The sequence below is a fragment of the Penicillium canescens genome, assembly GCF_028828765.1.
Source record: "Penicillium canescens strain IBT 15451 chromosome Unknown utg000005l_segment0_segment0, whole genome shotgun sequence".
Lineage (NCBI taxonomy): Eukaryota > Fungi > Ascomycota > Eurotiomycetes > Eurotiales > Aspergillaceae > Penicillium > Penicillium canescens.
Window position 1 is genome coordinate 2,099,051 of NW_026703967.1, and position 25,279 is coordinate 2,124,329.

Here is a 25,279-nt window from a genome sequence, read left to right on the forward strand (position 1 = left end):
TAACCGTAAATGTAACTTGGTAGGGTAATCGTTTCCCTTTTTGGCTATAATATTTAGCTTAATCAGCAAGATATTGTCTGGATATCGTCACATAACGTTAGCCCACCAGTAGTGCGTATCAGAGTCTCAAAAAAATACCTTAAAAACTGGAGCTTCAATAACCAACCAACCGAAAACTGGGGTCCCCGCAACCCCTAAACCAGCTCCAAACTCCACTCCAGAGGATCCGGACTTTCCACCCTTGCAACCTGCCTTCTGTCATTAATCTTGCGAACAGCTGAAATTGATATTCATGCACAACAAGGTTATATCCTTGGCATACTCATGATTCCGGTCCTAGTTAAACCGACCTAATCCTACACCCTTCATAGAATGGCCGACGCTGAAGAGAAATGGCGCAAATGCGCATTTTGCGAGCGACGGTTCACGAAGGTCGAACACCTCAAGCGACATCAGAGATCACGTATGTAGTCTCTCCCTCGGTCACTATGGGTTGATGCTGATGTTTTGCAGACACTGGAGAAAAGCCGTTCAAATGCCCTAAGTGCGATCAACGATATGCGCGAAGGTATGTGTATACTGAGACCTCGTAACTCTAGAGGTGACGCTGGACATCGCTAATGGACACATCACCCGCAGTGACGTTCTGGCAAGACATATACAGAACCACCCAAGGAGAATGTACCGAAGCAGAGTGACCAAGCCGGTTCCCATTACAGGGACCAACCAGCAATCAACTTCGACTTCTGTAGACGATATCCAACGAGATAGAAATTCGCAACAAGCAGGAATAGTAGCACCTCTCACAGCCATCAATAACCCAGACAGTGATGCGGGAGTGCAGGACAACACATCATCTACCAGCAATTCTCCGGTTGATGCGATCTATGAACATATATCAACCTCAAATATTGTTCTCCCCGTGGATGAATGGCTTTCAGCTCCAACGAAACGGGTTAATGGCAAGGGCGAACGCTTATTCGTCCCCCAACAGATGGAAGAATCCAATGCTTGTCATCGTCCTGTAGCAGAGGACTCCCCAAACTACGACTCTTCTTCATTCAGACACTATGCTCCACTTCTGGATCAGTCGATAGTCCACTCCCTGGCCATTATCTACTACATTGTACCCTTGCTACGACCTCAGTGACATCGATTTGAACGTGGCATTCACCGGAGCCAACGCGTTATTTGGAAGCACCGGTCAGACTCTGGAGGAGGGACCTAGTCCGTTTGTGATAGAATCCCCATCCCTAGCGGTGCCGATTATACATAGTAACGCACCCAAAGAAACGGAAGCCCCCGTGAACCACTGGGACTTGATTCACTGAAACGCATCGAGCAGATGTGGTCCGGCAAAGGAATTTCTCAGCCGGCTCTTCTCGTTTGGACGTTATGGGACGACGTTACAGAGCACAAAGCGGCTAATATCCTCTCCGACCCTGCAGAGCATGTTAATTTGCCCTCAAATCATCCTTCAGAGCATAGATCTGAATACGGGATGAATAGCAAAATCACCGAACAGTGTCGGGAAAGGCTGTTAGTATTTCACAGTCAGACTCAAACCCCTCCAGGAATAGCGCCGGCTTCAAATGTGCTGTCGCCTTCTAAGACTCAACAAAGTGAGCTTTCCTCTAGTCCAGCAACCGGGCCATGTCTCCCAGACCTTTCGGATGTAGAATTTCCTTCACTGGAAGTACTCGATTTGAGCCTGAAGTTCTACTTCCGGCACGTCCATCTGTCTTTGCCCTTCATACATCGGCCCACTTTCAATGCTTCAGAAACACCATGTTTGCTCCTTTTGCCGATGATATTAATCGGGTTTTCGATTCTCGATCCGTATGGCTCAAAAGCCTTTGTCTCACGCTACCAGGCCGTATGTCTTCCAGATGGTTAGACTGAGCAACTGACAGCTTTTATTAACTGTGAACTCTGTCCGGCAGTACCTTATCGAGTTGTGCCGAGCAGACCTGGCCTGCAAAGCTCGCGGAAAATCCGGCTCCCCATCGGGATTGATCCGTTCTCTAGCATCCTCACTTCTAGTTTTGTACCTCAATCTGGAAAATCGGGTAAGTCGCCTTCACCTTGATTATCAACACTATGAAAAACAGGTTTTAATGGTACAGATAGAACCACGAAGAGGCCGCCTTTATGCTGTGTGCCCAGACATTACATGTAACAGGGTCATTGTATCGATGGAACACAGAGACTAACCGTTTTCTATAGATCGCCGAAAAGCATGGCTTATACGAGATGCACCATAAGCAGGACCTCATTGCGAATCTTCTTACAAAATCTTCTGATAGTGAGAGCTATTGGATGCTGTGGGCAAGGATTGAATCTATCAAAATGTAAGCGTGACTATTCCAACTTTTGGGTTGCCAACGAAACTGAATCTCTGGCATAGGCTGGTATTATGCTTGGTGCGTATGGATACGGCTTACGCCCGCTTGATGGGTACCAACGGGGTCATTGATCCCAACCAGGTCAACGTCATCCTCCCCGTAAACAGCGTTCTCTTCAACTCACCCAATGCGGATAAATTCGTGGAGGATGCGAAGATGGCAACAGCCGTTCCTATGCCCGTTATCCACATGCGACATTTTGCGGAAAGCGCCCCTAAAAGTGGAGTGATGAACGGATTCCTTCTGCGAGTGGTTTTGGATCATATCCATATCCGGGTCTCCAGCGCTCAGGTTCGGGTCTTTTCCGCCGCGGACGATAATGTGCCACAAATCTGCGATTTTGCACTAGCCAACCTGTATAACCGGTCTGCGGAAGCGAAAGACATTAACCACCAGCTTGTTGCTATATCGAGAAATTATGCGAGCTTGCTTCAGCCGCCTGCTGACCCTCTTTCCCCATTGGCATGGAATTATCTATGCATGATCGTATCCGCTCCAGTCGAACAGTTGGAGCTAGCGATCGGTCGCCGCGGACCACAATGTGCTCCAAAATCCCGCGCTGCTATTGAGGTGTGGTCCAAGTCACCAGTCGCCAGGCGGGCCGTTTTGCATGCTGCCCAAATATGCTATATCCTCACCTTCGGCGCACACCCGCCGTTATCCTCAGCGGAGAAGAAATTGCTGCGAGTCGAATCGATGGTTTTCACCTCGGCCTTGGTACTTGGTCTGTACTTTTCCACGGAAAGAACATCTATTCCTTCTCCTAGACTGGCCGAAGATAGCAATCCACCCAGTGCGTTGGAACTCTTGCAAGATATTGACTGGGCTATCGTCAACGGCGAGGGCTTTGCAGAGGACTGTGATTGGCCCATGGCTCTCCACAATACTGAACGATCTACCTCAGCTCAGTTTGCAGGAGTCCAAGCCAGGGAGTTTATTCGACATGGGCAGCTATCACTTTCCTTTGATGGTAAATCTCAATTGCAAGGCGTCAAAATGGCCGCCAGTGTTTTCCAGGAGTATGCCTATATTCTTGATCAACTTGGTGGGTCTGGTGAGTCTCATGGATCTGGGAGTGACTTTGCAAATATAGCTAGATCTGTTAGTGATATTCTGGCGTCCTGAAATGTGAAGGGGGAAGTGTCAGCATTTACGCCGCGGGTGACGGTTTAGATATGGGCAGTCGTCAGGTACAGTCTGATAGCAACAAGCCACAATGCCAAAGGATTTCCATCTGGCATTACATAGCTTTCTAGTAAACACGGTAAAAAAAATAAGCAGCGAATATCTCTCTTCTCTGCCGGTTTTATACCATACTTGCCTTGCCTCACATGGCATCCAAACCCCTCAAAGCGTTAGAACAGTCAACATGGAGGTGGGGGAGGAGGTGACATCCATAGCCCGCCCACGACAGCCCATGCACAGCCCAGATAGGATGAAGTCGCGTAGTTCTAAAAAGACAATTTGGTTGAGCAGAAATCAACGTAGATCTATGGATATTTATCTGTCTCGAAAGATTGTCGCGGAATCGCCGGTTAGTCGTTGTATTGTTCACTTGTGCGGGGAAGCGCCTTTTTTTAACAGGCGTTATAAGGGATAGTGACCGCTGTGATGCCGTAATTTTTGTGCATCAACCCTCTGTTTATTTAGGATATCTCAGAATGTACCAATAGACAAATCATGAGTAGCATATGTTTGACTGTAAGCGCAGCGTAAGAATGTGGGGAACTAATCGGATGTTTTATACAGCGTGGACTACACTACTGCTGAAATGTCTACAGGCGATGTGGCCCTGTCATGTAAAAGTTTGGAGGCACACGGCCCTTACCTAGCCATATGTGGGTTTTTACAATGATATTAAATTCTGGATATCACTTAAGTACCAAGTTTAGCGCCCCATGTTCACTTTCCTGTTTTATCGTTTGAAATTCCTCCTGCAACCGAAGACATATATACATATATATTGACTTCCCCAACCCCTGCCTCCAACTAGGATCACAATGTTGGTACAATTTATTGATATAACCCCCTCGTATCGCTATGTTACTCCCCTTTTACTAGTGGCCTTGATTGCCTGGCTTCTCCACAACAAATATGGCCACGGCATCAATTCAATCCCAGGCCCGGTGGCGGCTTCTGTTACCAACCTATGGAGATTGGCCTTGGTCACAGGGCGCCGACCAGAACTAGAACATATAAAACTACATCGAAAATACGGCAGCATCGTTCGTCTTGGTCCTAATGTTGTCTCAGTGTCGGACCCAAATGCTGTTAAGGTTATATACGCAATAAATGCGGGATTTGTCAAGGTACTCAGTGAAACCACACATTTCCTAATAGCAATCCCTTCCTTATATACTAAAGGTCGATCAGTCACACTTCTATACGGTTCAGAAGCCCATTGCACAAGATGGCACTCCCCTTGAAGGCCTGTTCAGCACCACAGACGAGAAATACCATGCAAAACTGCGGAGAGCAATATCGAGTGCGTATGCCATGAGTACACTGGTCCAGTTTGAGCCTCTGGTGGACTCAACAACAACCATATTTCTCGACCAACTTTCAGCACGGTATGCAAATAAAGCCAACCCGGATGAAGTATGTGATCTCGGTGCATGGCTTCAGTATTACGCCTTCGATGTGATCGGCGAACTTACGTTCTCGAGACGGCTGGGGTTTGTGGATCGTGGAGTTGATGTTGACGGCATCATTCATGACCTTGAGAAGTTGTTAAATTACTTTGCTTCGGTATGATATTGCTTTCTCTAACGGATTGCTTTTACGATCGAATTTTGGAGGGCCTGCTGACGTTGACGTTGTGGAGTTATAAGGTCGGACAGATGCCTGTGCTACATTTTTTCTTGCTCCTCAACCCTCTTCGAGTCTTCTTGAGCCGACTTGGATTGTTCAACTCATCCTCCCCAGTCGTGGCCTTCGCAAGAAAATGCATGGCTGATCGCTTCGATCCGAAACAACTCCATTTGCCAAGGACAGCGAAGGATGACAACACCAGACCTTGCGACTTTCTTTCACGATTCCTAGAAGCTGGAAAAAGGATCCAGAATTCATGACAAGAGATCGGATTCTAACCATGACGACAGCGAACATGTTTGCCGGATCTGACACAACCGCGATCACACTCCGGTCCATCTTCTACTACTTACTCCAAAATCCCAAATGCATGCAGCGTTTGATGGAAGAACTGCAGCATGAAGAACAAGCGGGTCGCTTCAGCCGTGACGACGGGCTCCTATCATGGAATGAAGTACGAGGCCTACCGTATCTTGGTGCGGTAATCAAGGAGGCACTCCGGTGCCATCCTGCTGCTGGTCTCACCTTAGAGCGGGTTGTTCCTCCAGCTGGAATATCAATTAATGGACATTTCCTTCCAGGGGGAACAATCGTCGGCTGCAGCCCCTGGACGGTGCATCTTGACGAGTCTGTTTTTGGGCATAGGCCGGATCAGTTCAGGCCTGAGAGATGGCTAGACATGCCAAATGAGAAAGTAGCAGAGATGAACAACACTCTATTTACATTTGGTGCCGGTTCCCGGACATGTATTGGGAAGAACATCAGCCTGCTAGAAATGCATAAACTGGTTCCTACGGTTTTGCGGCGGTTCGAGGTATGCGTAGACTCCTGGAAAGATTACTTCCTAATTTTATTTACCCAACCAATTATAACTGACACGTTGGACTTTCTAGATCACACTTGCAAACCCCGAGGAGCCTTGGAAGTTGCATAATGCTTGGTTCGTGAAGCAAAGTGGGCTTCATGTCCTGCTGAAGACAAGAACAGGAGATGCTTCATGAAAGCAGCGTTCATTTCCTAGGGGAAGTCCTATGACAATATTAGTTTCCTAGAGCCGCAGTAGGCACCATTGATTTAAACTGAATTCTATTTCATCTGCAGGCTTTGTCGACAAGCATGCTGTAATCTGTAGTACAGCTAGTTATCCAATACTTCGCAAAAGTAGAATGAATCCCAGATTTAACATACACATATGACCAATATAGGAGAAAGGCCTGATAATATCTGCTTTTACCCCAGATGTCTCGAGACGGACATGCGATTAGCTTCACCCCACATTTTCCGTCCCTGAACATGAAGCCCATAATGTGGGTTCCATCCGACTGGTTCCTACCCAAAGACAAGGACCCTCAAGGTTATACTAAATGCTATTTACTTCCACATATGACATTAAAAAGCATTTCTAGATTCAGATTCGGCAATCGTACCACCACCGATATACAACCGTCATCTATTTGGCTTTCGGACCCAACTGTCCCGTAGCGATGAGTTTGGGACCCAGTGTGAAAAATGCCCCACGGAGCGATAATCGATGTGCCCCATGTTCGTCCGACAGCACATCTGGCCCTCGCTGGAGAGTGGGCCCATCGTTCAGTTCTTTACCCTGTCGTCGGCGTAAGGCTAGATGCAACCGCCAAGTCTCTTGTCATCAATGTTCCTGGCGGGGAAAACCATCCTTGTTTTCGTATACACCGCGACGCGATCGGAATTTTGAACCAACTGCAAGCCCCGAAATCACACGGCCGAAGCGATGGTAAAATCGACTATTCAACATGTTCGGATTCCCCTTACGTGGATGCTGTAACGCCCCCCAGCCAGTAGACCTTGTTGATATTTTGTTACTTCCCACACTGCTTGATGGAATGGCATTATCTGGGGAAGCCTTGGGGTGGATGATGTCAATGGAATTGGTATCTTTCTATGGTAGATTCTCTTGTTCGCAGTTATTAAACAGAATAGACCTTTCTGAACAAAAGCCCAGTTTTCCGGTATACTTTACTATATCGACAAAGTAGGTTACTCTAGCAGGAATGTGGTCCGCTCAAGGGTACTAGTAACTGTATCAAGCAAGTCCCGTCCGTAACTTTGCATCATGATGCAAGTCCTATATCAGCTCTGTCTGAAATATCACCACGCACTCTTGCCGACAGCTTTGTGTCATGCTATAGGGACACGTTTCATCAAGTTCGGCCACTCTTGCACATGCAATCATTTCGGTGGGATATGATGCACATGGCCGATATGGAGGTTAGTGCAAATACCAGCTCCATCCTGAATTATACAAATGGCATTTCAATATTGACCTAGGCCGGTGGAATTTGGCGTTTAGTAAATGTGGGGTTTACTGTAAAGTGCCGCTTGGCCCAGAGGAAAAACCGTAATAACTGGCATGAGATTGCTTGAGGTTTCTGTCTCTATAAAAACGATAAATAGATCTCGCTATTGTGAGTCGTTGTGGATTGGCTCTTCTAGGTCCATTAGCCTTCTTTTGAATGCATACATTGAAATAATGTCGCCCATTTAAATGTCCCTACGAATTGTTATCTGAAATTGCATCCAGTCACGTATACTCTGCAATAATGCCAAGGCCCCACTACGATTGAGATTTCGAGACAAGGTAGTCCGGGGTTAACTCGTTTGTGGCTGAACGCGGGGTATAAACATGCACCAAACCGAATAAACACGTCTTGGGGTTTATATAGACCGACAGTATGGTCGTTTTCAGTGCCATCAAGTCTTACCTTCCTGTTTAATTTTTACCGATTCGTACACCAAATCTTCGAACAACGTCCTACACGATGTCTTCTATGTCTGGGATCAAACACGTGGATACCCTCCATGAAATGGACCACATTCGCACCAATGCCAGCGTCACTATACCAAGTGACGTTTTCGAAAAAATGTACTTGAGTCCGGAAATTGCCGTGAAAGGTCAACTCCGCAAGACCATGGCGAATCCTACGCCTACGTAAAGTCTCATTCTGCAGTACAAGCCGACGTTTCCTGTTAATACTGATGATAGGGGATTAATGGGGTTTTTGATCGCAACAACACCAGTTTCTTGCAACCTCATGGGATGGCATGGCTCTGGCGGCGGCGGGGCAGCATTAGTGTAAGTAGAAGTCTGGTCCCAATTATTGTGAGAATGAAGTATTGACTCTGCCATGCCAAGTGGCACGATTTACATTTTTGGGGGTGTGTTGCAGACAATCGCTTTCTTAATGGAGTGGATTTTGGGAAATACCTTTTCATCGATGGTTTTTGCCTTTTTTGGTCAGACCCTTCCTACTCATTTTGGCCACCTTTTTGAACTAATGTTCTTCTCCTGATAGGGGCATTCACCTTTACTCTAGCTATTACTTTCACACCATCAGCAAATGCGCAAGGGGCCTTTACAGCAAACACCTCAAACGCATCCGAGCTTGCTGCTGGAATGGCAGAGTATAAGTCTAGCTTTGGTCAGTTGTCAATTTGTTGAAGTGATTTGACATGCGCTTACACTATGTCGAGTAGCGTTCTTTTACATATGCTGCGCCGTCCTCGTCGTAATGTTCACCATTTGTTCGCTTCGAACCAACATTGTTTTCTTCTTTATGTTTCTACTTCTTGGACCAGCATTTATTTGCATTGCTTGCGCATATTGGGCATCCGCCGATGGCAACGACGAGCGCTCACAACGCTTTGAAAAGGTAGGACTTCTCGCTCGACCTAAATCTTAATATCAATTAACTAAGTTCCTCAACGGGGCCAAACAGGCTGGAGGTGCCCTTCTATTTGCTATTGTTATTCCTGGGTGGTATCTTCTTCTCTCACAAATGCTTGTTGCCATAGACTTCCCTTTGTCTTTACCGATAGGAGATCTGAGTACCAAAATTCGTGGTGCGTCCGCCAATAAAGGAAGAAATGGGGAGGCCGTGTAAAGCTGCGAGGTCCATTAGCTTGTCGAAGTGATTTCTGTCTGCTGGGCCAGTTTTCGAGTTAATTTTAGGGTGTTAATACACCCACTGTTCCCCCTCCACTGCTCTCACCACCCACTCCCTACTTGACTGTTCTGGCCACTACACCTAGATAGTCTTAGCTTGGAAATTATTCACCGTGTTTTCCACCGTTTCTAACCCTTCTTCTTCATTCGTGAACGCGGTGGTAGGAGTGATCGCAGACGACATGTAGGGCAGGAGATTGCAGGGCGTGGAGGCGTGGTTCCCGTCGCAGAATTGGACTGGACGATGCTACAGACCAGTTAGCGCAAGATGCAGAATAATACAGATGGACCTATATTGATGGAGTGGATGCAAAAATCTTAACCGTACGAAAAGCGAGCCATTGTTCCTTCATATAAACCTCTAGGCTTACTACCGGCCCTGGGAAGTTTCTGGGCACGTAAGAGAAACAAGCAGGATTAACTCTAACGTATTTCACCAGCCAGTGGATCACATCAGCGAGTAGAACACCTGCTTAGATCTCCAAAACCCATCTTTGGGTAGCATGTAGACCTTACAAATTATTGTCTTATTTGATAAGCCTCGCCGATAGTGAGTGATATCACAAGCGAAGTTAAACAAACGCTCCATGCCCACGCTAGTAGCTAGAACTAAAGAAAATATCTTTGTAATGTATAGACCCGCTAGAATTGATAAGAGCCTTGATACCTTTCCTTGGCCCATTTGAGCAGCGCAACGACCGTGTAATCCCCAGCGTCGAAAACTCCGTGGATAGACGGCAATGCCTAGGATTACTTTTGCTGATGAAGGGCTCTAGGCAAACCGCTTGGGCCCCGGCTAGGTAATGGGATCGTCCCTCCTTTGGTTGCAACTCAACACATGTGTCAGCTGCCCTGTGGTTAAAATTACGTAGGTATTCCCGATTTATTGTGCTAACTATGGTAACCAGCTTGGAGTTTGCGGCGTACTTCGTATTAGTCTCATGTCATTTCCTACTTTGCAATATTACTCATTCCAATATACGAGACTGTTAAGTGATATCATACATGACTTAGGGTACAGGTTTGGTTTGGTGCAACATACAAAACCAGTCCGCTGAAATACGCGGGCGATAAATCTTGGGTACCGCAAAGAAAACAGGTCAAACTGGGTGAGTTTTGAAGGTAAGCAGATTCAGAATAAAAGCCAGTCCACCTAGAAAACAGAGAGATGGGGAGGTGGCAGCAAACTCCCTCGAAACACTTTCTCGCTTCCCCCACACTTTGCCATAATGTACCCTGCTCCTCTCTTCTTTCAATATGTGGGTTGTCTCGGAAATAGTGAAAACAGGACCGAGATGTGGTACAGTTAAATAGATGGCGAAGCATATACGTCTCATGGCCTTCTGTTACATCACTTCATTTGAGATCAAGTACGGCGATCGTCTTGTCTTGTAGCAAACGCTCTATTTTTCTGTTATTGCTGTCACTTTCTGACAAGATGGTCCCCAAAGTAGTCCTTATTACTGGTGCGACTGGAACGCAAGGTAAATTTTCTCCTAATTTACATAGGGACAAACAAGCTCATGATGCGGTTTCTACCAGGCGGAGCTGTGGCCAGGATCCTTCTACAGCATCCCGACCAATATATCGTCCGCTGCTTAACACGGAACCCTGAATCAGACAAAGCCCAAGCACTGGACAAGCTCGGCGCTGTGTCTGTTCGAGGAGATTTGACTGTTCCTTCGTCACTCTCCGTACCGCTAAAAGGGGCTTGGGGAGTCTTTGGTGTCACGGATTTTTATGACACGGTATTAACTCCTTTCTATATAGCTAAGTAGACTCATGACTTACTTCTGTTTTCTTTTATTTATAGAATATTGTCGACGATCCACTTAGTGAAGAGCAGCAAGGCCGGAATCTGGCAAAGGCCGCGGCTGAAGCAGGCGTGGAATGCTTCCTTTGGAGCACCTTGCCAAGCTCTTCCGAAATATCTGGAGGCCAGTTTATAACGCAACTGTATGAGGGTGAGCAAAAATCTTTCTTTTTTGTCGACGTGTGTCAATCACTGAATGTTCTATTCAGGAAAGCACAATGTGGACGCGTACATCCGTCAAATTGGCCTGCCTGGTGTCTTCATTTTCACAGGCAATTTTTATGAAAATATGATCACTCGAAAATACGTTTCGTATGATCCCATTACGGACAAGATTACCATGAAGCGTCCGATCTTGAAGCCTGATGCGTCGAGTAAGATATTCTTCTCCAATCTTTAGGTTGGACTCGATGGCTAATACGTTTTGTTGCTTCTGAAAGTCACCACCCTTTATGTGGAAAAGGACCTCGGTGCCGTCTGTAAAGCCGTATGGGATCAGTGGGATGACAAGAAAACCAGGCTAGATGGAAAATACCTACTCGCCGCAGGCGCGCACGAAACCCCAAGTTACATGGCGCAGGTGTTGGAAAAAGGTATGATGGCAGCCCCGTCAATTGTTTCTTCTGGTTAAAACTGACTTTGAGCTTTTAGTATCGGGTAAGAAAGTTGAGTACAGTACTTTGCCGACTACCGGGATCCCCGAACGAGACATCATGCTCAATCTGTACAATGCTGTCGGCATGCATCCCAACCGTACTCTCCCTACAGAGGAGATCCAAGCCTTGGGATTAAACTTGCACACGGTTGATTCCTATTATCGACAGCGGCTACTGCCTCACTTGGGTCTACCCAGTGTCAACTGAGACGCGCTTCAAGCTCCTGGCTAGGAGTTAGAATCTGGGTGCCCGACATCACTTTGTACTTAAGAATGCTGCAGTTGTAGCAAACTCAGAGCACGATGGACCTTCCTAAAGCGCTGTCTATGCTTTTGAATTATTTTATGATTGCATCTTTACGGGACGATGTCGAGGTTGTAAGGTACTGTAGTTTGAAAACATCACCCGAATAACGCGGTTGCGCGGGGGCTTCCCTCCAATTGCATGCATTGAAAACAGTACGTATAATGGACGATAGACTGTTGTATCATTAGTAAGGGACGATTTTTCTCTGGTGAATCTCTCCCAAAATCGTCCTAATAATCGAAGCTTTGTCTTGGCCTTCCTTTTAATTCTAAATCAGATCAAATATTTCACCTCTTCACCGAGACTAACCCCGCCCGCACCCAAACCCAAATCCAAACCATCAAGTGCCGATTTGTTCGAAGCAAGAAAGTGGTTATTTGATTATTAGGCAGGTTTTGTTCCAACCTTGGGAAGGTTTTTGACTGTTGCCGCGCTGCCGAGATCTCCGAACTAAGTTTCGGAGATAACCCCGGCTACTCGTGCCGAGTTGAGAAAGCTAGAATGTGGGATTTCCTACTTCGCCTCTTCACCCCAGATCGTCCTTCCCCACGTTAACCATTCCAGAAGCAAGGGGAAAAGTGGCGAATCGGGCGCGATGTCTCTGATTAGCTCTTTATTCCCGGCCCCACGAATTTAATTTTTATGGGTGTTACAGTTCTTGTTGAGCAATAAAGCAACAGAAATGGCTGCTATAAGAGGCACCATTACACCATTATACCTCGGCCAATTCAGTTTGTTCAAAGCGTCGTGTGCAAATCTTTCAAAATGTCGAATCACCAGTCTAAAGTGGCATTCGTGAGCGGATGCAACGGAATCAGCGGCCATGCCATTGTTGAGCACTTGGTGCGACAGCCTGATAGTGAATGGTTTGTCTACTTACACAACTGGTTTTTGTAGACAAAGCTGACTTGAGCGGTGTCAAGGTCTAAAATCATTGTGTCCTCGCGCACTCCGTTGGTTCACTTCTGGTCGGACCCTCGCGTTCAGTTTGTTGGGGTGGACTTCATGTGGCCCCATGAGAGAATTGTGGAGAAACTCGCCCCAGTCTGCTCCCTTGTTACGCATGTCTACTATACGGCGTACGCCCATTCCAAGGATTTCAAATCTTTGCCGAAACTCAATGTTCCCTTGTTCCAGAGGTTCATCGACGCAATTGATGCTGTTTGCCCGGAGTTGCAACGAGTTTTGATGTACACTGGTGGAAAGGTAGGCATTTCACATATTCAACTGAAAAAATGGGGTTCTTGAGAATTGGCTAATGCCCTGGTTCCTTAGTATTATGGTGCACATCTTGGGAAGTTGATTGCACCTGCGGAAGAATCGTCCCCAAGATACATCGATAACGGAGATAATTTCTATTACCACCAGGAGGATTACTTGGTTGAAGTACAGCAACGCAGGAAGCAATGGAAGTACAACGTGATTCGTCCCACTGGGATCATTGGATTCATTCCTCACGGTTCGTTACTCGTATTGATCTTTTTCAGTCTTATTACTCACGAGTCCACTTATGCAGCCAACGGAATGAGCGAAGCACTCTCGGTTGCCGTCTACTTTTTGCTTTGTCGCGAACTGGGCTTACCTGCTCATTTTCCCGGAAATGAGTATCTTTGGGAAGGTGTGGACGATAAATCTTACGCTCCTAGTATCGCAGACCTCGCTGTCTTCGCATCTACCCACGACCACTGTTCCAACCAGATTTTCAACCATACCAATGGCGATGTAATTGTGTGGAAAAACTTCTGGCCCAAGATTGCCCAGTACTATGGATTGAAGGTACAGAAACCTAACTTCGCATGAGCCACGTGGTCGACTATACTGACCTACTTCAAGACACCTGCTCCCAGATTTGAACAGGCCCGTGGCCAGTCCAGCAACCTAATTGTTGAGTTCAATGTGCAGGAATGGGCCGATGATAAGAAACCGGCCTGGGAGCGAGTGGTTCAGAAATACGGTGGTCGAAAGGACGTGTTTGACTGGGTATCGTGGGATCATTGGAACTGGGCTCTGGGACGAGCATGGTCTACACTCCTCTCCTCAAATAAAGCGCGTGAGTATGGATGGACTCGCTTTGATGATACTTATAAAACTTGGCTGGACACGTGGAAAATACTAGAGAATGCCGGAATCCTCCCCAAGCCCCAACCGCTTGGGGAGATTTAGCTCAGTGCCTGCACATTTGAGTACCTATTATCATGTAGAAATTTCAACAGTGAATATATTTTTGATTCTATGTTTCAGGCTCAAATTTAGTATGAATAGTTCAATTCCGTTTGGCTGCAGCCTATTGAAATTATCTTGAAATGTTAGCGCATTTCCACCGTTTCCGAGATAGTTCTCGCCTTCTTTGTTCATCATCAAGTTGCGAAATTATATTTGTTCTCATCTCAAAGGAGCAGGACTTGATTCTGAGGAAAATGGACGTTTCCTTTGAATTTGTAACAGACGAAAAACCAACTAGAAAAACGACCTCCCAAGCTTTTGAAATATGTGTAAAATATGTCTCTATTTTTGTTTGTTGACTTGAGTGCAAATATTGTTTTGTTCTTGACCAAACATTTGCCTTCTTGGAAATACTGACATGTCTACGTTGCGATATTGCTCTCTTTCACTCGTGGCCTTAGCCTCTCCTCGAAGCTTCTTCTCCCCGCAGTGGGCTCCAAATTTGTTCGGCCACGGAGCTTAAGGTAGCGTAAGCTGGAAATGTGGGGGGCGAATAAGATTCATACAAATTTTGCAGCCCGACATGTGGGAAAGCATAAATAAATCACCAGTCAGCTCGGCCTTATCCAGCTCTGTATATTCCAGGCATCTTGTTTCTTTATACTTGTTTAATATGGCGGACACATATCTCGACTTCATTCGCCAGAGGCGCACATTTTATTCTCTAACCAATGCCTCGCCTGTCTCCGACGAACGCATTGTGGAAGTTGTACGGGAGGTTGTGCGCCACAGTCCAAGTTCTTTCAATGGACAGACCTCTCGGGTTGTGATTTTGCTTGGCGAGGAGCACCTCAAGTTGTGGACAATCGCTCTGGAAGTCTTGAAATCAACCTTCCCGGCACAGAGCTGGGATGTGTATGAGAAGAAGTTAAACCAGCGGAAAGCAGCCTATGGCACTGTACGTAGAAACTTTTGACCTCGTCTCGGGTATCCCTCCCCGCTTTGTCTCTTCTGTCACTAAACATGTTCCAACAGCTTTTGCTTTACGAGGATCAGGCGGTTTTACCGTCTCTTCAAGCCAAGGCACCACTATTCAAGAATCATGTTAGCCAGTTCTCGGAGCACAATAATGCAATCCTAGCTGGTAATCTGTGGACGGTACTGGAGCTGGCTGGGTTTGGCGCCAACTTACAACATTTTAACCCTTTTATCGATGCCAGGGTTACGGCGGAGTGGGGTTTGCCATCGCAGTGGGCATTGAAAGCTCAGCTTGTGTTTGGGACACCGGTCGAAGGACCTAATCCTGATAAGGAATATGGTAATTTAGATGAGCGAATTTTTGTGTTCGGAAAGCAATAAGCTGGGTCACTAGGAGACTGGGTTATTTGCGAAATCCAGTATTTGTCTGCTTGATCTAGAAATTCTATGTGGTCTGCGAATGTTTCCAGTGACATACAACCGAATATCACTAAACAGAGAATGTAAATTAGTGTCTTTAGTTCTCAGACCGTTTTTTATTATTTTCATGGATTCAGGAAGTGAAGCACATTATCTAGAACCGCTCATAATTCTCCTATCTAATAAGGATGTGTAGTTTGTTGACCCTTATTGCCGTGATAACATCTGCTATGCTGTTAATAGACTTGAAAGCGAAAGATATGACCTTGCTGATATTTGACTGTCTTCTAGGAGCCGACCTCCGTCGTACCATGCTTTGCTATTGCATGATATCCTGCCAGGCTGCATCAGGTATCTGGTTCCTGATCGGATACAACACGTACTTCTATTCCATCACTGGGTTATCAAGCCGTTCCAATATTCAATCATGAATACGTGCCTGGGCTTTCTCGGAGTCAACGTCGGCACCTTTGCCATTAGATACCTAGTCGGCTACCGTTCAATCCTTTCGGTCGGTGCTTTGGGTTGTGGGCTCAGTCAGCTCGCTGCCGCCATTTCCGCAAGTATCATGCCATCGTCCCCAAATATCTTCGTGGCATTCATGGCCATATTTATGGTGTTCTATAACGGATGTATCGCAACAGCCAGCTACATTGTTGCAACGGAGGTGGTAAGTTCGCGGTTGAGGGCGTGGACTGTCGGTTCAGCCACTTCTGTGGGCTCGTTACTCGCCTGGTTGACGAACTTCTGCACGCCGTATTTTATCAACCCTGACAATTTGAACTGGGTATATCGAGCCCCGTCGGTTGCAATTTCTATTCCATGAATCTATACCCTATAAATTCTTTCCGCTGACTTAGCTCTCTCCTAGGGTGCGAGATACGGATACATCTGGGCTGGTTCGAACTTCGTCGCCTTACTCTTTATCTTGTTTTTCATGCCGGAGATGAAGGGTCGCACTTTGAAGGAGCTCAATGAGATATTCGCTGCCAGAATTTCCTCAGTATCAATGCGCCATGCACGAAGAGATTCGCGATGTGAACGCGCAGAAGGGCGGGGGAGATTCGCCAATGCATTGCTCACGGAGAAAAAAAATTTGTAGTTGCTCGAGACAACACTTCAGCTGTTGAATGATATATCACGATCATTCATGACAGAGTTCCGTGCACAATAGAGACAAATCTGAGAAGATAACATCATGCTAGGCACATCCAAATCGCATTGTGCGGGCGTCAGTACCTTCGGGTTCAATGCAAGTATGAGCAGGTTTTGCGACCTGGAACTCGCTCTCTTGCAGTGGTGACTTAGAGATTTCCGCCACTGGACCCTCAATTCAAGAAAAATCCCTGTCTCGCGATATGATTTCAGCATCGCAGGACAACCTGTGACCACGGCTTAGCCTAAGCTGCTGAATCCCTTGGTCTCCGCTTCTCTGTGCGCCATCCCTAGGACCATTTTGGTCTGGCCGCCGTCGAAGGCTATACAAAGTAGGAACGTTGGCAACAAAAGCTGCGCAAAATCCTTCAACCGCTCCCCAAGTATGGCGCTGGTGTTGCGAGACGTCCCTGTCACCAATTGGGACGCGCAACATGGCAATGATGATGAGAAGGATTCCGATGGAAAAGAGTCCAATCAGTTCAAGTCGCCTATCAGTGTCAGAACTAAAGCGAACAACAAGCTAAACAAACTTGCCGTGTAATAGGTAGCCTGAGCCTGGCTAGCCAGGGCAACGGGATAATAATCAACATCACGTCCGTGGCCATGTTGAGAGCCACAAACACAAGTAGCTCAACGCGTGCCAGGGTGCATTTGCCTACACATTTGCCTTAGTGCGCGCCAGCGACATTGCAAGGACCACGGTTTACCTGGGTCTGGCTGCACTTGCCAGTAAAGGTGCAGGGGCCTGCATTCAGTGAAGCATGTCACCAGTACTGCCACATAAGTACCAAACAGCACAATCCAACAGGCGTTAATTATCAACGCCGGCTTAGGTAGTCCAGATAGCATCTGCTTGTATAAGAGGAGGACGACACTTTTCTGTATCCATAAACTAGATCTCACGTTAGTATCCAGGTCGCCTGGCATGTAAACAGAGGGTATTACTAAGTGAAGTATATTGTTCTGCAGACGAGCGTCATCTTGCTTCCAACCTCACGTCGATAGATATCCACCTTAGTTAATGTATGAGTTTCTCTATCCACGTTTTCCATGTTGTTATTACCCCACAGGAGTACAAGAATAATCAATGGTGAGAGGATAATGATACACATTATAGCAAATGACGTTAAGTAGTCACTGAGCTTAAATGTCTGCCTTCGTATCTTTCGCATGGCAAGGCGAAAGCTCATTAGAATAATTGCGAGAGAATTGAAGATTCCGACATTGATAATGGTCGACTTCGTGCTGTAACTCATCGATGGAAGCTTGTTTTGCCCAAGTGATATGAGTTGAGTCCAATTATAGGAGAATGGAAAGGAAACTTTTCTCGAATTCTGAGACTCATAGGCAGATCTAGTCAATACTTGACAGATAAGTTAATACAACATTAAATGAAAGCCCACTATACACAGGGGTACGTGAATATTTGTCTTACCTTTTCCATTTTTCTATTCGATTAGAGGTGGCACTAAGTTCAAGGACCATTTGCCACCAGTGTTGACACCTACATTATGTAATGACGGAGTTGGTTATGGGTAATACCTACCCGTGGTTGAGTCGACTGCGCCCTCAACCGTTCCTTTAAAGCTGCATCTAGGACTATCCACTCGCCTTCAGAGTGAAAATTCCCTAATGCAAATTCTGCCTTTCAACCACTATGCATATATACAGGCTCTTAAGTCTGCACGGCTTGCCAATTCTCAGGGATACTTGCCACCAAAAATATGCCTATATTGAACAATTATGACCTCTTTCTGCTACTGCTCATGGATTGACCGCATTTTATCACATAATTACAGCTTTAAAGCATAGCAAATAAGCGCAACCCGCTAAGTTAAATAAAGTGTAAACCTAGACACCTACCATTTTCTATAAGCCAAATGCTATGTGTTATACCAACAATCTTATTGTCAGGACCCCGACCTGCTAGGTGCCTGATGGATGCCTGAAAGTATACAGCGAGCCTTGACACTCGCATTGCGAGGGTAGCTGATCGCACGCATTGGCCAGGATGGCCGTGCATGTCGCTAATACATTAGCTAAGCGCACCATGTATTTATTGTGCTCGCTGGTCCTCGCATGGAGGGCCAGCAATTAGTCTCTTAATACACCTGCACGTACATTCGCCGATAGACTCTACTTCCCGAACTCATACTGCCACCCTAGGACCTCGCAGGGCCCTACTTCTTATCTCACAGCACCCGCCACGACATCTCCATTATGTCAGTAAAATCTATGGCAATTCAGAAACAGTGTTCCTCGCAGAAAGCTCTGCCACGAGCCTTTTGGAAGAAGGGATAGAATCGAATGGTGCCTCAAACACCTCGGCACCGTCGGTTGGCAGTTCTGGCTTATGATACCCAGATTCAGGCCGAGAACCATATTCATTATTTTTGGATTGATGATTTCGTCGTCGAGTGTACCAGATTGCGGCTAGCGCAATCAATGCAAACACGACCACGGCTCCAACGATAGGGCCAGCAATCCATGTTTTCGAAGATTTTCTATCAGTCGGTGTGTTACTCAAAGATGTAGCAGTGGGCGAGAACGTGGACGTTGGCGCGGGCGATGCCGTCGAGCTGGCTCCTGTACCAGTAGCGGTTTGCGTCGCAGTATCGGATGGTTGCCATCGAATAAAGATGGCCTTGGCATTAATTCCATCGGCAGTCCTCATACTAGATGTGGTGCCGGCTTTTGTGAATGTCCATAGGTGGGTAGGTTCGGTATTAGTAGAGGTGCACCGGTTCGCGGAGTACCAAACAATGCCATTTTCGGTTTGTGCGCTATAACCTCTAGTCACACAAATCATAGTCAATAACTAAGTTGGTCAAAAAATACGCTGGTTGAACTTACTTTGGACAGCAGGTTGCCCGAGTCTCGACATTGTCGTTAATAGATTCGACTGATTGGTCGGCTACCCAATAGCCCGATGGACATACGCCCGGCGAGAAGTAAGAGTTGGTGTTGGTCGCATATCCCGAGGGAAAGCAGCTACTCCAATCTGTGGGCCCTTGGCTTAACCACCAACCAGAGTCGCTAGCATCGATCGCAGTATCGTAGTAATTAGTGCCGGATAGGTACTCTATGTACCACGTGTCGGTGGTACATGCGGCTGGTGGCGAGAAGCTCGTTGTAAGGGGTAAGGGTGTGGTGGCTGTCATGGAGGTGGTTGAAGGTACGATTGTTGAAACCCCATGAGAAAAGAGGAGAAGGAAGGAGGGGGAGGCCGCTGTTCGCTTAGATATATCAGCTAGAAAACAGTAGCTTAGCGCCTCGAGCGATACGATACACTAACTCAGGGCTAGGAGTTATGAAGTTGAGCGCCAGTTCCGATTTTATTATATTTTCCAGGTTTAGTCTTTGGATATGTCGACGGGATGCATTGTGGCTTTTCTCGGACTTGATAGTAAACAGAGACATGGAACATCTCTAAAAGGAATTAAACAATGTCCAAAATTGAAGCCGATCCCGAAAGCTCAAGGTGAAGGTGAAGGCGACAAGGGCTTAACCGAAGTTTGCAGCCCAAAAGAAGGGGCCAGTGGATCAGACTACTGGAGCGCAAATGGGTCTATAAGTTAACAGCCAATGTTGTAGTATGTAGAGGCGCTTCGGGAGGGACCGCGGCGCCACAGCCTCCCCATCCGCGCTATTTCTTCTAGGCTAAAAATTGATCAACCGGGATGCTTCGGCCCCGCTGAAGTCGCGCCTTGGAGAAAGTGTCTTTCGGTTTTTTCCTGAATAACATAATATAAAGAGCCGCGGTACAATCTCTTGGACCGCTTACATGTTCCAACAAGTAAGCCGCAGCTGTGAGGACCGTAAGCTCACCAGCTTCTTAATGGCTGCGCTCACACAATACCCCTGGTCTTACTCGCGCGCTTGGAATGTGATTGCCTTGCGCTAGTATCATCTTGTCACAAATGTCGCGTTATATCGCAGCGAACGATATCTCTTATGCGTCAGCAGCCAATTACCTGATCATAATAAGGAAACTGGCAACTGTTGTAGAAATCTAATTAGCCGCTGAGTAGCAAGCTCAGACCTGTATGAGCGGGGCGACTGTTTATATGCAGGACATCGCCGAATTCCGTGTTCCTCTCATATTTCCTCTTTGCTTTCTGTTCATATGCCGCTCGCACCGACGTGATGTTTTGGTAAAATTTCTTCGATCTCAATTCTCTTCGCTCGTGCACCATTGCACGCGCTGGCCAAAACCTGCTTTGCCCCGGATGGATCCGTCGCCGACGACACTTACCAGCCATGTATCGCAATCGACGGTGTAGAGTCCATGTGTTGCTCACTGAACTCAACTACCCCTGATACATGTCATCCGAACGGTCTGTGTTTGAGCAGTGCAGACAGCAAATACGGCTCGAACTACTGGAGGGACTTCTGTACCGACGAAACATGGAATAGCCCCAATTGCCTAAGCAAGACAATCTGCGACAAGAGCGTAAGTACCAGACCAGCGTATTATTTTCATGCTCTTATCCAGCTTTTGAATCTATACTGACAGATCTTCCTTTACAGGCTGGAGGATCCTCAAGTTGGACTGCCCGACTCACCATATGCGATGGCGGCGCGTATTGCTGCGGTACAGATAAGAGCTGCTGCTTGGAAGGCACAACATTCACGCTCGCAGCTACACTAGTCAACATTGGAAATCATACTACTGCGACTGCGATCGTAACCGCCACTGTGACATCGAAGGTCTCAGGATCATCAAAAGTGGCCATTGGGGCCGGTGTCGGGGTCCCGTTGGCAGTTCTTGCTCTTGCAATGCTCGGAGCAGGTTTCCTTTGGGGGAGGAAAAAAGCACAGGCGAAATTGAATGCGTTAGACGCCGCCCATGCGGATCTGAAGGCGGAAGAGGATATGCGATCAGGAATAAAGCAGGCAGACCCAAGGCCGCTCTATGAGGTTTCTGGTCTGATATCGCCTAGTGAGCTGCCTGGGAGCAAAGCGCAGATGCGATAAAAATCCGGCTTAATACGTTATATGCTAGAGAGATATTACTATACAAAAAAGTGCCCCGAAGGTGGACGATACAAAGATGTCTTCTATTCTCCAGACGTCTAACTCATCCTTTACCGACAGTCACCACAACCCCTCTCACAACATTTCACCCAGCCCACTAATTGAACATAACCCTCGCCTCGCGGAATTATTTCCCATCTTATATCCATACGGTATTCTCTCTTCCATCCATCACCCAATGAAACCTGACAATCCCTGGAATACGTGTATCCTGCAAGCGCGAGGATGGTTGATAGAGAAGGGGAAAAATTCCCACCTCAAGAATCGTATGGCTTATTATAGACGGATTGATCGTCCCCTGTAAGTGCTCAGGATTCTCGGGCGCTTCGACGGGCACACGTGTCAATAGATAGTTCTTCAAATTGGTCGCTAGCGCATTAGTCGTTGTTGGAGGCCTCTGCCAGCGCCAGTCGAATTGGGGGCGGTAACACGAGGCTGACGGAAAAGAACTTCGAAAGATTCTAGCAAGTCCAGCGGCTACGGCCATCCAAGACGTAGCGAGTATATTGATAAGACTCGCATCACAGATCATATCACGCCTCGAGGGAGAGAATTCCGTGGCACATTGCAGACGACCAGTGGGTGCATCAGGGTGCTGATAATCCAACGTACCTACGGAAGCAGGCGATCAGTGGAACTGAGGGTACGAGTATCGACTGGATGGCTGTTTCGTCTAATTTACGCAGTGAGTTATCATGTGATCAACCCCTTCCAATACATGCGAGAATTTGAAACACGTTAGAACAAATAGGGATAAATGAGTTTCAAAATGGGGTTCGAGAAAGAATCTAAGAGAGTAAAGTGGTGAAATTGAACCCGGTTTTCTTCAAGAGATGCTACGGTACTTGCCATTAGACCTTGACATTTCACGTGGGACTCCCGCCATGGGAGTCCCCTGGGGCTAGACTTTGGTCCTATGGGAGTTGGTCTAGCGGGACTAGGCCCTTCTGAGAATTCCTTAGACTTCTCCAAAACCCAATTTCGGTTAGAAGCTAAATACTTTGTTTCTTAATAACCTATCCTAATAACAGATTATCTTTTTTATTCTAAGAGAAGTATATAGCATTGTATCTTAAGTGAACTTAAAAGTAATTGCATTAACCAGCGGTTTGCTTTAACTTGATCGGTAAGATCTACTCTTATATCCTCCACCGATTAGCTTCTAGACGTATATAGTAAACTAGGTATTTTCGGCTCCACACTTAACGCGGTTCTTGATTCATAATCGTTAGTCGGGAAGTTAGTAAGAGATAGACAGACATATGAGCAAACATAGTAAGATATAACAGTGGTTATAAGTCCATTCACATCCCCACGTTTATATAACCTATGTCATCAACCCGAAGCACTCGAAAATGGACAAAAAAGAGCTGAAAAAGGGAGGCCAAAGTAGGGCGAAAACAATGTGTAAAATGGTATATTCGCTTCGAGGCTTTCGTGAAGAGACCGGCTGATACTGTAGGGCACCGTTTATACGTCCATGTCCCCTGTTGTATTATTAAAACCGCAGGACTAAGCAAAAATAAATATAAAAAACAATTGTTGGTAAATTGCCGACTCCTGACTCCTCCTGACAAGTCAATCTCAGAGGTGCCTGGATCAAGTTCAACGCTAAGGCTAAGGAATAATATCACGTTTTCGGAGTTTTTCTCAAGCAGTTCTTGGCCACACGCTTGTGTGCCTGTTCATCTTCATTATCATGGGGTTTTCCTGGTAGTTTCACAAGGAGGTCCAAGGCAGTTTGTAGTTGCTCCAATCATGACGAACACGTTGAAGCCAATAGTCAGTCATTGAATAGTAGCGAGTAGTTCTCTGATCACCAAATGCATCCCGAAGATATTTTTTTCGCCTCAACAGAGTTTCCCTGCTTGCATAAGACGAGTCCAAGCTGGAAGAGGTATACTTGAGATGAAATCCATGTCTTGTTAATGTTAACATGACACGTAGATTCGGCCATTGCATACTTTTCTTGCTTTGACAGTGCTAGTCCTAGGGCATGGTAGGAATGTAATCTGCTCCTGTTGCTCGACTCAACCCCCCTTTTCCAGCTGTCTGATGCCTGCCTGAGTATATGCTCTGCGTTTTCATATTGGGCCAACTCAAACTGGTTCCAGCCAAGCCAGTAAAGAACGTCCAGGAACTCGGCATCTGTTGGTTCAAGAGAGTTCTTTAATCCAGTCACGGCCCTCTCGGGGCAGTTTTGGGTAGCCTTGTAATATTCCTTTCCAAGGAGCCATTAGCCTAGTTTAGCCACGGTGCGATAATGCGTTTTGACTTTGGATGAGAACGATTCCTCTGACTGGGGCTTTGCGATATATTTTGAAGTTGTTGGTGGTAATCTCACAATTATCCTTCGTTTGGGTTTAATATTGTGATGTTCTGGCCAGAGTTCTGCTTTGAGATCCTGGATAGATTTCCGCATAGACTTTCTGATTTTGTCCATCTCCGATGACTGTGTGCCTAGATATATCTGTGGCGATTGTTCGCTGCTTGAGGGTTCCAAGAGTCCAAGGGGCTGCCTGTGATCAATTTCAGAAAGCGAGAGAAAAGTGTCTGGGTGATTCGGTCCAAGAGCATAATTCTGAATGTTTGCTACTCTCTTCACGGTAAGCCTTCCTTCCTCATAGGCGATAAATTTCCCGCTTGTTTTACCCTACTCTCAAAGGATATTAGGACGAAATGTAAGTGATTTCGAAGTGTAAGGGAGTAGAAGTGTTATATACAAATCAATATTTAATTGGTTTCTCAAAAAATCTCTTTCTCGGCGAAAATCCTTGTTTCAAAATAGCTCTTATAATAAAAAGTTAAAGGGAGCGGCCTATCTTCATTGTAGGTGAAAAGAACGGAAACTGTGCTCAAATACAAGCACGGAGTATCTTTAATAAGTTGTTAAAGATTGGCTCAAATCCAAAATGTTAAGAAAAGGCTTCAAGCTCGACACCAACCAGATAAACCCTCGAAAAGATAGGTTTCGCAGAGAAAGCAATTGTGCATAGTCAGTTGAGATTGTTCGTCACGTTTCGATGCCCCCTTCTCCCCTAATGAATTTCCGTATTTCTTATCTTTCAACCGCTTCTCATGCCTCGTCGCTGAAGGATATGAGCGACTAAAAAATCGTTCGAAGCAGGGCTTTGAGAAACCCATCTTTCTTTGCTGCAGATTTTGGAAATATCTTTCCAGTGTCGATAGTGTACGCTCTCAGTGCCTTAGAACTAGGGAAATGCTTGACTTTCTTTCCTGTTCTTCGGGAATCGACTAAGTCGACTAGGTTCACATGAACCTTCGCAAGAGCCTTTTAAAATTTAGCCTCGCAATATCTAGACAGACTCAATTAGATAGTCATCACCTTTCGGCATTGAGAAATGCTCTCAGTTTGATTTTGAATTTTTAATTCAAAGCATAGCGCCTGCCAATTCTCTAGCTTTGTCGCGTCATTGCCGAAGTGAATGGTGAATTCAGATGAGAGGAATTCCGCACGCTCACTTCTGTACTTCTTACTGCCTTGTCTCCATTTCATTTGATATGCCAGACGGTCGAACTCGGTAGTTGC

At 46.3% G+C, this 25,279-nt stretch overlaps 10 protein-coding genes across 10 annotated transcripts; 9 read left to right on the forward strand and 1 right to left on the reverse strand.

Moving 5' to 3' along the window:
* Positions 1-372: 372 nt before the first annotated feature.
* Positions 373-1,150, forward strand: N7446_008387 (C2H2-type zinc finger protein; the record flags this gene model as incomplete). Its single annotated transcript, XM_058517132.1, has 3 exons — positions 373-463; positions 514-568; positions 640-1,150. 3 exons carry the CDS (start codon positions 373-375, stop codon positions 1,148-1,150), a joined length of 657 nt encoding a protein of 218 aa, XP_058370778.1.
* A 657-nt stretch (positions 1,151-1,807) lies between these two features.
* On the forward strand, positions 1,808-3,530 carry N7446_008388 (uncharacterized protein; the record flags this gene model as incomplete). Its single annotated transcript, XM_058517133.1, has 5 exons — positions 1,808-1,876; positions 1,944-2,069; positions 2,131-2,175; positions 2,227-2,351; positions 2,408-3,530. 5 exons carry the CDS (start codon positions 1,808-1,810, stop codon positions 3,528-3,530), a joined length of 1,488 nt encoding a protein of 495 aa, XP_058370779.1.
* Positions 3,531-4,405: 875 nt separating this feature from the next.
* Positions 4,406-6,217, forward strand: N7446_008389 (cytochrome P450; the record flags this gene model as incomplete). The annotated part of the gene is made up of 4 exons (XM_058517134.1): positions 4,406-4,714; positions 4,779-5,153; positions 5,419-6,030; positions 6,110-6,217. The coding sequence occupies 4 exons, from the start codon at positions 4,406-4,408 to the stop codon at positions 6,215-6,217; spliced, it is 1,404 nt and encodes a 467-aa protein (XP_058370780.1).
* Positions 6,218-8,014: 1,797 nt separating this feature from the next.
* N7446_008390 (uncharacterized protein) lies at positions 8,015-8,935 on the forward strand (the record flags this gene model as incomplete). Its single annotated transcript, XM_058517135.1, has 5 exons — positions 8,015-8,184; positions 8,239-8,328; positions 8,389-8,411; positions 8,549-8,674; positions 8,730-8,935. 5 exons carry the CDS (start codon positions 8,015-8,017, stop codon positions 8,933-8,935), a joined length of 615 nt encoding a protein of 204 aa, XP_058370781.1.
* Positions 8,936-10,636: 1,701 nt separating this feature from the next.
* N7446_008391 (uncharacterized protein) lies at positions 10,637-11,874 on the forward strand (the record flags this gene model as incomplete). The annotated part of the gene is made up of 6 exons (XM_058517136.1): positions 10,637-10,682; positions 10,741-10,946; positions 11,012-11,162; positions 11,221-11,385; positions 11,452-11,604; positions 11,663-11,874. The coding sequence occupies 6 exons, from the start codon at positions 10,637-10,639 to the stop codon at positions 11,872-11,874; spliced, it is 933 nt and encodes a 310-aa protein (XP_058370782.1).
* Positions 11,875-12,738: 864 nt separating this feature from the next.
* Positions 12,739-14,136, forward strand: N7446_008392 (SDR family oxidoreductase; the record flags this gene model as incomplete). The annotated part of the gene is made up of 4 exons (XM_058517137.1): positions 12,739-12,839; positions 12,897-13,179; positions 13,249-13,749; positions 13,807-14,136. The coding sequence occupies 4 exons, from the start codon at positions 12,739-12,741 to the stop codon at positions 14,134-14,136; spliced, it is 1,215 nt and encodes a 404-aa protein (XP_058370783.1).
* Positions 14,137-14,809: 673 nt separating this feature from the next.
* Positions 14,810-15,495, forward strand: N7446_008393 (uncharacterized protein; the record flags this gene model as incomplete). The annotated part of the gene is made up of 2 exons (XM_058517138.1): positions 14,810-15,094; positions 15,172-15,495. 2 exons carry the CDS (start codon positions 14,810-14,812, stop codon positions 15,493-15,495), a joined length of 609 nt encoding a protein of 202 aa, XP_058370784.1.
* Positions 15,496-15,961: 466 nt separating this feature from the next.
* On the forward strand, positions 15,962-16,636 carry N7446_008394 (uncharacterized protein; the record flags this gene model as incomplete). The annotated part of the gene is made up of 2 exons (XM_058517139.1): positions 15,962-16,204; positions 16,406-16,636. 2 exons carry the CDS (start codon positions 15,962-15,964, stop codon positions 16,634-16,636), a joined length of 474 nt encoding a protein of 157 aa, XP_058370785.1.
* A 2,289-nt stretch (positions 16,637-18,925) lies between these two features.
* On the reverse strand, positions 18,926-19,853 carry N7446_008395 (EGFR-like transmembrane domain-containing protein; the record flags this gene model as incomplete). The annotated part of the gene is made up of 2 exons (XM_058517140.1): positions 18,926-19,484; positions 19,546-19,853. The coding sequence occupies 2 exons, from the start codon at positions 19,851-19,853 to the stop codon at positions 18,926-18,928; spliced, it is 867 nt and encodes a 288-aa protein (XP_058370786.1).
* A 1,127-nt stretch (positions 19,854-20,980) lies between these two features.
* N7446_008396 (uncharacterized protein) lies at positions 20,981-21,669 on the forward strand (the record flags this gene model as incomplete). The annotated part of the gene is made up of 2 exons (XM_058517141.1): positions 20,981-21,145; positions 21,223-21,669. The coding sequence occupies 2 exons, from the start codon at positions 20,981-20,983 to the stop codon at positions 21,667-21,669; spliced, it is 612 nt and encodes a 203-aa protein (XP_058370787.1).
* Positions 21,670-25,279: the final 3,610 nt, after the last annotated feature.